Here is a 13,242-nt window from a genome sequence, read left to right as displayed (position 1 = left end):
GAAAGTGCTCATAGGGATAGGGTGTGCGTGTGTGCGTTCATAGGGGTGAGTGTATGCACGTATGTATGAGCGTTTACGTCTGTACTGTGTTAATACATATATATATACACACACACACATACATACATACATACATACATACATACAACATGTTTATATATACAGTCTGCCAAGTTTTTTTTTTTGGCTAGTTTCGCTGGACCACTGCTGGTCTGCAGAACGAAGAGCGCGCCACGGCCTGCCCCACGATCCCCATTGCAAGCTGTGTGACCAAGAGTTCGAGACCATGGATCACTTGCTTGTTCAAGGCGTCTTCTCGAGGATCACTTGGCACGAGATCTTATCCTGGTGTCGCCTTTCGGTGCCCCTGCCCGAGGCCAACTCGTCTTTCTTCGTGTGGTGGTCCGCCTCATTGGCAGCTTCTCCGGCAAGCCTGAGGAAAGGCCTCAACTCCCTTGTAGCTCTCACCGCTTGGAGCATCTGGAAGCATCGCAATGCCGCTCTCTTCGACGACCTCCGACCATCTACCGACGCCCTTGTTCACACCATCAAGGAGGAGGCCCGGCTTTGGTCCAGAGCCGGCGCCCTAGGCTTAGCATCTATTGTCTCTGTAACCTAGATCGTGTGTACAAAGGCTGAGCATCCTCCCTTATGCTCGCGCCGCACTCCTGGGGACGCCGTTGAGTGTACGCCCCCCTGAGTGCTACCCTGTACTTCTCCTTTCCACCTATCAATGAAATGATACGCAACCTTGCGTATTCACGAAAAAGGTTCTACCTGCAATAAATAAATATACAAGATGCACAGGCCTATTAATTCCGTCGCCATTAGAGTGCTCCTATATGGCGCGTGACGCGCTGGCGAACGCGGCAGTTCACACCCCTCCGCTCCCGTGCGCCCCCTAGAGGGCCGGCCCATGAGCGGGGCTGAACGCCCCAGTTTTTTTAATTCGTTTCTTTATTACCTTGGCTTTTCGTTTTTCTTCAAAATAACTCGTGATTTAGAAAAGTTCCAAATTTCAACAAAAGTGAATTTTGTAAAAACAATGTTCGTGTTTTCAAAATAATGAACATTTTTTAAATTTTAATAAAAATCCTTTATTTTGTGAACAAATTTATATGGGCATTTCTTTAATAATGATGAACTTATTTATATTTTATGAACAAAATTTGAATAAGATGAACATTTTTTAAACTTGATGAACAAAATTTGTATTCAAGAATAATATTTTGAAAAAATGGATGAACACATTTGGAATTCATTGTACAATTTTTGAATTTGATGAACAAATTTTGAATTGGTGAATTTTTTTTGAAATCGATGATGAACAAATTTTGAAGTCGATGAACAAATTTTGAATTTGGTGAACAATTCATGAAATCAATGATGAACAAATTTTGAAGTCGATGAACAAATTTGATGATGAACAAATTTTGAATTTGATGAAAAAAAATTTAGATGAACATTTTTTCAATCCGATGAACAAAAAAGGAATTTTATGAACATTTTTTGAATCATTGAGCATTTTTACACATTGACAAACATTTTTTGAATTCGATACAATAAAATGTTCACGAATTTAGAAAGAAAAGGAAAAAAGAAAAAAGAAAAAGGGAAACAGAAAATAAAAAAAGCAAAAGAAAAAAAAAGAAAAAGAAAAAAAACTACTAAAAAAAATAAATGGGATATGGGCCGGCCCAAACGAACGCCCAGCGCGCCAGGGGTGCACGCCAGGTCGCTCGGCGGTGCCCTATGCGCCATATAGGAACCCGCGTACCATTAATAGTACAGTACGGCCTAAATATATTGCTCTCTTCTTTTTTTGCGAGAAAATATATTGCTCTCTTCTTTTTCCCCTTCCTATCCAATCTTGCACATAATCAAGTATCGGGAGTATTAATTTTCTTGTTAGACCTAGTAGGTTCATCAACACTTAATAAGATACTCATTGGACGTGCTTCTTGGGTCGTGCACCAATGCCCCATGCCCCGCACGCGCACTCCATCACCACAGCCGGCGGTGGAGGAGGAGGAGACCGGCGAGGCCTACATGAAGGTGGTCGAAGACTCCCCGCTCGATGAGCTAGTCATGTGGCCTGGCCTGCCACTGGTGCTGGCTGAATCGACCCGAGTACAGGTCGTCGTTCCCCTGCCCGAGCCCCAGCCGGAGTAGGAGTCGTGGCCACTAACGCCACTAGCAGGGCACTCGTGATCGTGGACGTCCACGCTCTCGTGCACGCCCGAGTGGGTGGGCTCGCAGCTGGCGCAGCAGGAGGCAGCATCGAACACGCCAACGCTAGCGCTAGCGCCACCGTGGCGTATCCATGGTCGGTGCAGATCCACATTGACCTTACCGACGAGAACAACGTTGCGGGCCACTAGATCTAGGTTTTATTTGTGTTTTCTATTTTCTAATTAATGTACAAACGGACTTTTGATGACAATGTCTATATTTCTAATTCGAAAATTGGGTGTCTGACGCGGTTTGTTTTTTGAAATACCCTCAGACTTTACTAATCAACTGAGAAGAGTTACATCTTTCAAAACAAAGGGCAATAGAAAAGAGGGTGGATCACCATCCCAATTGAAATCTAATTGAGAATCATAAGAGCGCTTCGCCAGTTGGTAAGCAACACAATTTGCCTCCCGGGGGCAGTAAGAAAAAGAAACTCATTTGATCATTGTGGCCATTGCAAAACATTCCCCAGCATGGTCGTATGAGGACTTTGGTGTCCGCCTGACCGACCTAAATGATCAAAAAGACAAAGAGCAATTAATTAAGAAGTACTTCTTGCAGCAGCCCTACAAGGGTCATTTTTGGTGGCCTGGAGCACGCTACTTGTTGTGTGCTGGGCGCTTCCTTGAATTTTTCTGTACGTGTTCTTGGGTTTTAGATGACCTTTTGTTCGGTTTTTTCAGTTTTTTGCCCAGTTTTCTGGAAAAGATTTATTTGTGCGAAAAACATTTTTTCTTTTTTTTCTGCGAGAGAGGCACAAGTTACTTCTCGTGGATGCACAAATTTGCTCCCGTGAGAGTCGGAAAGGGAAAAAAATATATTTTTCTACCTTGAGAGACACAAATTTACTTTTGATGGAGACACCTATTAGCTTCCGCGAGAGGCATCGGAAAAGGACAAAAAAGAGGCATCGGAAAAGGAAAAAAAAACACATTTTTTTCCTACCGCGAGAGACACAGATTTGCTTCCGCGAGAGGCAGAACTATGCCTCTCGAAAAAGAAAAAAGGCATTTTTCTCATCCGCGAGAGCCACATATGTACTTCTCGTGGAGGCAAAGAGTTGCTTCTGCAAGTAAAGCTGTACCTCTCAAAAAGGAAAAATACATGTTTGTTTTTGTGAGAGACAAAATTTTGCTTCTTGTGGAGGCAAAGATTTGTTTTCGTGAGAGGCACAACCTCTTCGGAAAAGGTAAAACAAGTGAAAAAAAACGTTCTTTCGGTTCGTGAAAAAAATTCGTCGAAACTATCAACATGAGATCTTGTTTTGAAGATCTCAACATGAGAAATCCAACAGTGAAAACGATTCCGAAATTGGACTCCCTCCATTCCTTACATGTATTACTTCGGCACGGTAAGCCACATAATTATAGACAATTTTGGATGAAATTAATCTTGGTTAAATCATTGATTAGATGCAAGTAAATCATTTAGGTTAGGAAAGGAAGAAATATAATCAACCGGAACAGAGATACTTTCCTTTTTTCTCAACAAGAAGAGATGCATAGAATCGGGTGAGAGATACTTTTTCTTTTTCGTGAAGGGTAAAAAAAGAAATTACGAGGAATTAGAAATGCAACTTACATAATGAAATTTATCAAAAAATAAATACACCTGAAACGGAGGGAGTATTTAATTAGTGATTTCGCAAAAGCCGGACAGATTGGATTTCACAAAATCCCCGCACCATTTTGCCAACTAAACACAGACGCATTCTCTTTCCCCGGCTGGCGGCGGCGATGGCTACCCGCAGAGCCAAAAAGCGAAAACGGCAGGAGACCGAGTTGGTCTCCGGCGTCCGATCACCGGCGAGCGGCAAGCGCGAAGTCGGAGAAGGTCCCGACCTGATCAGCAACCTACCCGACGACGTTCTCTGCGACATCATCTCGCTCCTCCCCACCGAGGACGGCGCCCGCACCCAGATCCTCTCCGCCCGGTGGCGCCCCCTCTTCCGCTCCGCCCCGCTCAACCTCGACGTCGAGCTCCGCCGCAAAGACGAGCCCGCCCCCTCCGGCCTCGTCTCCCGCATTCTCGCCGAGCACCAGGCGCGCTGCCGCCGGCTTGCCCTGATCTGGTACGGCTACAAATCTGACGACGTCTTCCCATTACTGAACGGCTGGCTCGAGTCGCCGGCCTTCAAAGGCCTCTCCGAGTTCGATCTGTGGCTAAAGCACGAGGAAATTTGCCAGAAACTTCGGTTCGTGCCAACGTGGGATGTTCCGTATGCGCTGCCACTGTCCTTGCTCCGGCTTTTGCCCAAGCTCCGCGTCCTCAGCATCAAGTGTACCTGCTACGTGATCCATTTCCCCTCCACTACCACCTTGGCCGGCGATCTACATTTCCCCGAACTCAAGCAGCTCACGCTCAAAGGTGTCGTCGTCTCGGAGGGCTTCCTCCATGGCCTTCTTGCTGGATGCACCGTGCTGGAGAGCTTGGTACTTAGTGGATTGGAAGGTGCCCGTGGTGTTCGGATCAACTCGTCCACCCTTAGAAGGCTAGGGGTGTCGCCTGGTTCTGGTTGGACAGATGAATTGTTGCGAGAAGTCATTGTTGAGGACGCCCCTCTCCTAGAGAAGTTGTTCCTATATGGGAGAGATGACGGCCTATCAGTCCGGGTGCTTTGCGCACCCAAACTGGACTTCTTGGGTTCTTTGCCAGAAGGGTTCACCAAAGGCAAGCTTGAAACCAATGTTCTTCAGGTAACAGCAGCTTCTTAATTTTTGTGTTATGCATTGCAGATTCCGTGCTAACCATTTGCGCGTATTACTTAATTCAGGGAATTGTTGCCGTCAATTTGATGAATGTGGTGCGGACAGTTAAAGTTTTGGTTTTGCGCATGTCCCCTCCAAGTGTTGATGATGCCATTCACTAACAGAAATAGGGGCTTTTGACCCGGTTGGTAAGGCCCTTTAGTCCCGGTTTTTCGTTACTAATGCCTCTCCCCTTTAGTCCCGGTTCTTACACGAACCGGGACTAAAGGCCGCGGCCACGTGGAGCTCCATCTTTAGTCCCGGTTGGTAAAGAAAATTTTATGATTTTTTTTTAATTTTTTTTGAAATTTTTTTTGATTTTCAAATTTCTGAATTATTTTAACCTCTAATCTCTAATCATCACCCATCCTCCCACTCCCCCAGCCTGAGCACGCTTAACTTTCGGATTCTATTCTCCCTCGTTTCCAAGTTTGCACTTGTTGTTTTCCTGACAATAGTAAGATGTCAATCCTATTAACCCTCAGAAATTTTGCTTGAGTATGAAGTGACACATTTCACTGTTTGAGTTTGAAATTATTGTTTTAAAAAACAATAATTATTTAGTAACACCAATATTTCTTGAATAATTAGTTTGACTATTGTTTGACCACAGTTTGACCAGATTTGACCAAAATTCAAAATAACTGAAATAATTATTTAGTAACACTAATATTCTAGAATAATTAGTTTGACCATTGTTTGACCACAGTTTGACCAGATTTGACCAAAATTCAAAATAACTGAAATAATTATTTAGTAACACTAATATTCTAGAATAATTAGTTTGACCACTGTTTGACCACAGTTTGACCATATTTGACCACATTTTTTCCAAAAAAAAATTGAAACTATATTTTTTTCTGTTACTAGTGGCGCACCTAGCAAATGGTGCACCACTAGTAAGTTTGAATTTTTATCGATTTTTTCCACTCTAGATCTTAAAAGCCTCGTAACTTTTTTTCTGTTAGGTTTTTGAGGATTTTGAAAATGTTTAATGGGGTTCCCTAGTTAAATTCGGATGTAACTTTTCGAGTAGATGATTTTTCATATAAAAAACTTTTTCATCCGAGTTCGTATGCAAAAGTTATGCCCATTTTACAAATTTCAGAGAGATTTTGCAAATAAAGTCGAAATTCATATTTGTAAATTTTCCCAACAACTAGACCACATATCACATGGGAAACTTATTTTATTTTATTTTTTGACATTTCCATTATTTTCTTTTGTTTTTTCTAAAACTGAAAAGGCGGTGGGGGGGGGGGGGGGTAGAGTTTGAAAATGGAACCTTTAGTACCGGTTCGTGCCATGAACCGATACTAATGCCTCAAAGCCCATTAGTACCGGTTGGTGGCACCAACCGGGACTAAAGGGCCCAGGTGAACCGGGACTAATGCCTTAGCCGCACGAACCGGGACGAATGCTCACATTAGTCCTGGTTCGTGACTGAACCGGGACTAATGTGAATACTGCCCTGTGACCAAAGCCCTGTTTTCTACTAGTGATTGACTTCGTGACATTCTTTCCTTGCTTGGAGAAGTTATATATTTTGGTGAGATTTTTTTTGCAATCAATCTACTTTAGAGGCCTCTTTATCTTATGGCTAGTTGCTTCATTCATTTTCTTCTTGCGCCATCAGCACATCAATCACTCTATGTCGAACAATATCCCAATCTAACTACAAACCGCATTTCAGTTATTCCGGGATGGGGCATCAAAAAGAGCACGACACCATTTTCCACTTGGTTATATTGAATGTTTGGAGCTCCATCTCAAAAAGGTAGTGCTGATAAATTATCATGGATCACCGAGAGATGTTAATTTTGCAAGGTTCTTTCTGTTGAACGCAAAAGTGCTAGAACACATGGAGTTTGCAACACGCAAATCAGAAGATCGAAAGAAACACATTTCTGAATGGATAGCTAGCCAACCAATGAAACTACATGTGGATAACAGGGCTTGTCAAGGTGCTCAGTTTAATTTTACCCATGCTTCTTACCGCGATGACGGGATACATATTGGGCACATACATGATCTCACTGTTAGTGACCCCTTTGATAGATCATTGTGTCGATGCCGTGATGTCGATGTACTTTGAGATACTCTCAGCTGTAGCGTTCTTATTTCACGGCTTGGGAAAACTTTAGATGGTATCTGTAATATTTGACATTTGTTTTGGTTGGAACATCTGTATTTCTTTGCCAATCTATGTTGCTACATCACATGCATATTCCCATTGGTATTTACATATTTGTAGTTCCCGTATAGTAATTCGTATGTGCTCTCCCAGTTTAGACAATGGAGGTGTCATAGTCGTGGGATTGTTTCTCCCATTGTCATCTATACATGGTTAAGCTGATCTGTGTGACTTGGGCACCTAAATTGCCAAATCTGACGTTTTTGGCGCCCATAGCAAAACTCAGATCAGCAGTTGAGATTGGAACTGCACTTTTTCTTGGTATCTGCAGTGATTTAAGCCACTAGTTCTCACTTTGCTTATCATCGTTTCAGTCACATGCTTTATTTACAAATTATGGCTGTTTTAGTTTTATGATGGGACACATAAGTTTTTTTTTCATTCTCGAAGAAAGACCATGAGGTTATTTCTTTTTTTGTGTCCATACTATTTGCGCATCCTGTGTAAGTGATGTGTGCATATTTGGGATGAAAGTTTTCCTACGAGGCGTAAACACATTTTTGACATCAAAGCCAGGATCAAAAGAGAAGTGGGATGAGCCATTGACTTCGTCAATCTTAAGATGTTGTGCCGGATTAATATCTTAAAGGTGCTCATAGGGGTAAGGTTACATGCATGCGTTCATATGGTTGAATATTTATGTGCGTGTATATGAGCATTTGTGTTTGTACTTTGTCCAAAAGAAGTAGGATGCACTGTTTTTCTACATAGCAACAAAAAGGGAATGGGTGCACATTAGATAGTCAGATAGGGCAAGCTTTCTCCTCCATACTTCACTGGTGAGCCCATGGATTCATCTCTCCTCAACCAGCTGCTCTGGTGACCAGTGGTGAGGAGGGGAATCTCGGTGTCGTCGTCCTGGTTATGGTTTTTAATTATCGTAGGTGCGGCGTTGGCAACACTTCTTCGAGTTTGTCTTCCGGGCTTCGATCTCCTCTAGTTCATCCGTTTGGACGTAGTCGATGAAGCTTCGATGTTGATTCCTGTTGCCCCCTTTGGGGTGGTGAGGTTAGGGATCTTCTTCGTGTGGCGAGATTCGATGTCAGATGATTCAGATCTATGCAAGGGTCCAACGACAACGACTGCGGGTCCAGGGCACTGGTCCTTAGGGGGCGTTTGTCCTTACGGCACGTATACGAAGACTTTTCTATTGTCATGAACAAAGTCAAACCGCCTTCGGTAGGGGAGCGACGTGTCGACGACAGGTTCTGGCGACAATAATCCTGATGTATTTTTATTATATTTAAGATACTTTGTATTTCCATGATGTGATTCTTTCTGCAAAAAAAGATAAGTCATACATATGTAAAGCATTTATTATCTTGACAGGTGAAACACTTTCCCCTATTTTGTTAACACACTACAAATGCACTCACTTCTATGAACACACGTATGCACACTCTATACTGCTATGATCACCTTGGAGATATTGAGCCGACATAGCATGTTGAGATTGACGAAGTCATCTTATAGACCTTCGTAGTTGACGGGAACATCACCTCCCACTGGATGAACATCGCCGAAAGACTAAAATAAATTTGAGAAAAATGTTCGGTTATAAAAAAACCTAACCATGTGAGATAGATATATGCTAATTTCGCCACTTTTCCATTAACCAGTGTGCATAACGAGCCCTTCCAGCACCCCAAGACGCGAGCAGCATATGTGCCGGTTTGTTACAAACCCTAGGACGACGGTCGACAAGACTTTAAACTCATTGAAACCTATGATTGACTATGAGCAGATGGCCTAGAGATGGTCAGAACCTATGGCCTGCTTCATATCATGGTGAGACTGTCCGTCTCAAAAATAGCTTTTTTAGGGGTGTCTCAAAAATAGCTACTTAATGTTTCTCGAGAAGTGGCAGAGATATGATGTTTTGGTAGAGATACGATGTGCGGTCGATTTTGATGTTTCGACCCTTCTGCTAAAGTTTAGTCGGATCTGACTCATCTGAAAGTATTTCGGTATCTGATCATTTTTCTACCATCAGGGTCAATGACGGTAGGGTATAACAGCTTACCATCAAGCCTTTGGCGGTAATGCATGCCCTACCGCAATTTTTTTTTAAGTATCAGATACAGTGTGTACTCATCTACTGCCGGGCGCATCGGCGGTAGGAGTACACAGGTTACCGCTAGCCTGTTTGATGGTAGATCAGCACTGCGCTAACATGGATAAATTACCTATCTTTTTAGGGTTTTTAGCGGTAGCAAAAGGGTTAGATCCCGAAATACTTTCGATCGAAGATCAGATCCGGCTAAACTTTAGTAAAAGGCTCAAAACATCGGCCACGATGTGCTTCAGAGTTCAGACACTGGGGGACCGATATACAGATTTTTTGTTTTTGAGAATAGGTACAGATAGCAAGCCGTATAGAGCGAGATAGGCCCAACAGCCCAGCCCAGCCGCAATCGGCACCTAGCAGACAGACTACCCGCGCCGCGCCGCCACGCCGGCCGCTCCTCCCTCCTCGCCGTCATCTCCGATCGGACCTCCGCGCACACCGCCCTCAGCCCCCGCCGCGCCGCTCCTTTCCTGCGCTGCACTCGGCTTCTCATCGCCATGGGCAAGGCTTCGAAAGACAAGCGGGTACGCGGCCCCCCTCTCCTTATCAGTCAGCTTCTCCCCCTCCCCTGCCCCGCTTCGCTTCGCCGCCCCTCACCGTGCCCGCGACTCGCTTGTCCGCCCGTCGGTTTCCCAGGACATCTACTACCGGAAGGCCAAGGAGGAGGGGTGGAGGGCTCGCAGCGCCTTCAAGCTCATGCAGATCGACCAGGAGTTCAACATCTTCCACGGTCTAGTGTCTCAACCCAATCGGCTCGCTCGCCTTCCTGCCACTTGCTTCCATTGATGCACAGCATCGAATTAACCACAGGGCGTTATCGTTTTGCTGTTCGTGTTTGCAGGAGTGAAGCGTGCCGTTGACCTGTGCGCCGCTCCTGGGAGCTGGAGCCAGGTATTCGCATGCCCAGTTTTTCCCCATCCATACTTTCATATGTTGTTCCATTGCTTTATCTCAATCACACATGCAGGTTTTGAGCCGCAATTTGTATTTACCGGCGAAGCTATCATCTGACGGCAAGTGAGTAATAGCGTCACTGCGAACACACCTTATGTTCCAACATAATTTCATTCTTTGTATCTGATTGTTTCTGTGCTCTGCTTATACCAGAGATGGTGGCCTTCCTCTCATCGTCGCAATCGATCTGCAACCTATGGCTCCGATAGAAGGTGTCATACAAGTGCAGGGCGACATCACCAATGCTCGAACAGCGGAAGTGGTGAGATGGATGGACACATAGATAAAATCTCTGATGAAACTTCTGCTTGCTGTAACAAATGTAAATATGCTTCCAGGTTATCAGGCACTTTGATGGATGCAAAGCGGACTTGGTTGTCTGTGATGGTGCCCCTGATGGTAAGATTGCATTGCTAGACAAGTGGTCCATAACCACGTTACATGTTTTTATGGCACTTCTGGTTCTTATTTTGCTTTGGATGATTGCAGTTACTGGACTTCATGATATGGACGAGTTTGTTCAGTCCCAGCTTATATTGGCGGTTGGTATATTTTTCTCTGTCTCTGCATATCAATTTAGATCAGAGATACTTTTGGAAGCAATTCGCAGTGTCCATAAGATACATTGCCCAAGAATAATGATATCTTAACCCTGCAGTTTATGTTCGACATTCTACCTTAAAATGTTTACTTTCGGTGCAATACCTTATTTGTATTTTTGTATTGAACATTGGGCCATTTTTACCCAACCTTTGGATAATTGGTTGCTGTTTATGTTGTAGAACAACATGGTGTAACACTATGGTTCCATTAACTTATTATATTTTCCAATAGTTGCAGTTTTCCTTGTCTTAGTTTTGCAGATTGAATTTGCAAGTTGCTTGTTTACTTGGCTAATTTGTGTATATATATGTGTTGCATTTAGGCACTGACAATTGTGACTCATGTACTTAAAGTTGGTGGAAAATTTGTTGCGAAGATTTTCCGGGGTAAAGATACAAGTCTCCTGTATTGCCAGGTATTGGTTGGTGCTGGTTTGCTTGTCTGGTTAGGAATTTCCATATGTACTTCAGAAACATTTTGTTTGATCGAGGACGTTAGTCATCAGTTTTCTTGTGTCTTTTCTGTATAGGTTGATTACAAATAGTCTATATTGTTATCCAGATTGTTGCCTCCAGTTTTTCTCTCAATTGTACACGGTAGAGTTGCCATGATATTGCTACAATTTTACACGCTGTTTAGTAGAAGTGGCATTTAACTTACTGATTCAGTCTAGATGTTTGCACAAGGTGTTTATGGGGAAACGGTATAGTGCTTATTGCTATCAATGTTTTATGCAGTTAAAGCTGTTCTTCTCACAAGTTACATTTGCAAAGCCAAAAAGCAGCCGCAACTCAAGTATCGGTAAGCCTTCGTTGCTTAAAAGGAGAATGGGTCAGCATGTACCTTTTGTATGTCTGCCTGCCTATTTTCCCATATGACACGTCATTTTTGTCGCATTACTGATATTCTGATGTTATTGTCTTTTTGGCATCGATAATATTTTCCGCTTGATGGGAAGTGTTGTTTTTTATATGGTCTTAACTTTATGTTTGTCAAACAGAGGCATTTGCAGTTTGCGAGAACTACTCACCTCCAGAGGGCTTCAAAGAGAAAGATTTATATCACCTGTTGGAGAAAGTGGGAACTCCTTCTGGGGCTGATGATTTAGGTACCGAGAATGATATGCTCTACTGCTGCAATAGGCTGAACGTATGATACATGATACCAACTTCTCTATGCTATTTTTCACGTGCAGATTGCAGAAGCGGATGGTTGGAGGGACCAAACAAGGTCTACATCCCGTTTCTGGCTTGTGGCGACCTCAGCGGTTACGATTCGGACCGTTCATACCCCCTCCCGAGCACAGAAGGCGGCACCTACCAGAGCCTAGATCCAGTCCAGCCTCCCATCGCCCCGCCGTACAAAACTGCGTTGGAGATGAAGAAGGCGTCTAGCCACGGTGCTGGCGCAGATACCAGCAAATCATCTCTCGACCCCTAAACTACATTATAGCTGCAGTTTATGCTCATCTACCCGATCGCTACATGGAAACATGTGAATCGGCATGCAGCGACGTTCAGCACATGCTGCAGAGTAGATGCTGAAGTTGAAGCTGAATTTTGGTTATTCATCCAATCTTGAAGGCAATAGCATGCAGTAGAAGAGATGGGATGGTATAAATCCAGCGGTATGCATGCCATGGGCCAAGCAACTCTGTAATGAACTAAGCCTGGGAGGGCGCTCCTATGGATTTTCGACTAAGCTTGGATCATCATTGTAGTACTTTGACTTGTGGTTATTTCTGGTATACAATGCTTGAATTTTGCTACCATTGCCATACAACCGCAGAACTTTGCCGACCCCTTGTATTGCCTGGTTCATCAAATGGTTCAATGAAAAGGTGTTCAGTTTCAAGAATATCCTATTGACGTCGTAAAATTCCTAACCTGCTGGTATAAGTTTAGACTGCCAGAGGGGTCAATGTAGTGCCAAGACCATTGTGAACCAGGATTACCATTACTTGCTGGAAACACAAGCACCAAAAAAATCGTAAATTGACAACAAATCGTTAACATAGCTACATAAAAATCATTTAAGCTGTTAATTAAGAAACTAACCTGTAAAATCTATAGCCACCATAAAGTTGAGCTCAAAACCGTAGGATATATAGTCCAAGAAAGTATATTTTACCTTTTCCTGGAAATTATCCAAGAACAATATTCCTTTCTTTCTTTTTAAGAGCTGTCCTTTAAAAGAACAAAGGTTGCTTACATCAAGAGGCTAGATGGACTGATTTTTTGTTAAGTAGATTGTGTCGTATAATTAAAATCTAACCTTCCTTTGTCGGAGGTCGAGCTTCTAGAGGAGAAAGCTTAACTAGTGTGGCTCGGACATTTCATCGAACACCTCACATGTATAAGAGGTGAGCTAGAGCACCCAAATGCCCTTCCTCGCCGGCCAGCAAAAACAGAGCACTGTGGAGTGCTCTGCTCGCCGGCGAT

General features: G+C 43.5%; 2 protein-coding genes across 2 annotated transcripts; both read left to right on the top strand.

Moving 5' to 3' along the window:
• The first annotated feature begins 3,921 nt into the window (after positions 1 to 3,921).
• Positions 3,922 to 5,104, top strand: LOC123171237 (putative F-box/LRR-repeat protein At3g28410). The gene is made up of 2 exons (XM_044588826.1): positions 3,922 to 4,931; positions 5,009 to 5,104. The coding sequence occupies exons 1-2, from the start codon at positions 3,972 to 3,974 to the stop codon at positions 5,102 to 5,104; spliced, it is 1,056 nt and encodes a 351-aa protein (XP_044444761.1). The 5' UTR covers positions 3,922 to 3,971.
• Positions 5,105 to 9,514: 4,410 nt separating this feature from the next.
• LOC123167862 (putative tRNA (cytidine(32)/guanosine(34)-2'-O)-methyltransferase) lies at positions 9,515 to 12,565 on the top strand. The gene is made up of 11 exons (XM_044585722.1): positions 9,515 to 9,768; positions 9,881 to 9,974; positions 10,086 to 10,135; positions 10,212 to 10,261; positions 10,352 to 10,460; positions 10,537 to 10,597; positions 10,688 to 10,740; positions 11,124 to 11,216; positions 11,539 to 11,602; positions 11,802 to 11,909; positions 11,997 to 12,565. Exons 1-11 carry the CDS (start codon positions 9,742 to 9,744, stop codon positions 12,239 to 12,241), a joined length of 954 nt encoding a protein of 317 aa, XP_044441657.1. The 5' UTR covers positions 9,515 to 9,741; the 3' UTR covers positions 12,242 to 12,565.
• Positions 12,566 to 13,242: the final 677 nt, after the last annotated feature.

Source organism: Triticum aestivum, chromosome 7D (assembly GCF_018294505.1).
Source record: "Triticum aestivum cultivar Chinese Spring chromosome 7D, IWGSC CS RefSeq v2.1, whole genome shotgun sequence".
Classification (NCBI taxonomy): domain Eukaryota; kingdom Viridiplantae; phylum Streptophyta; class Magnoliopsida; order Poales; family Poaceae; genus Triticum; species Triticum aestivum.
This window is presented reverse-complemented; position numbering and strand designations above follow the sequence as displayed.

Excerpts from the sequence above, each read along its gene's own strand:
- LOC123171237 (XM_044588826.1), top strand. The coding sequence starts at position 3,972 with ATGGCTACCCGCAGAGCCAAAAAGCGAAAACGGCAGGAGACCGAGTTG. Across the intron at positions 4,932-5,008 it reads TTGAAACCAATGTTCTTCAG|GGAATTGTTGCCGTCAATTT; the intron begins GTAACAGCAGCT and ends TACTTAATTCAG.
- LOC123167862 (XM_044585722.1), top strand. The coding sequence starts at position 9,742 with ATGGGCAAGGCTTCGAAAGACAAGCGG. Across the intron at positions 10,461-10,536 it reads ATGCTCGAACAGCGGAAGTG|GTTATCAGGCACTTTGATGG; the intron begins GTGAGATGGATG and ends ATATGCTTCCAG. Across the intron at positions 10,741-11,123 it reads AGTCCCAGCTTATATTGGCG|GCACTGACAATTGTGACTCA; the intron begins GTTGGTATATTT and ends TGTTGCATTTAG.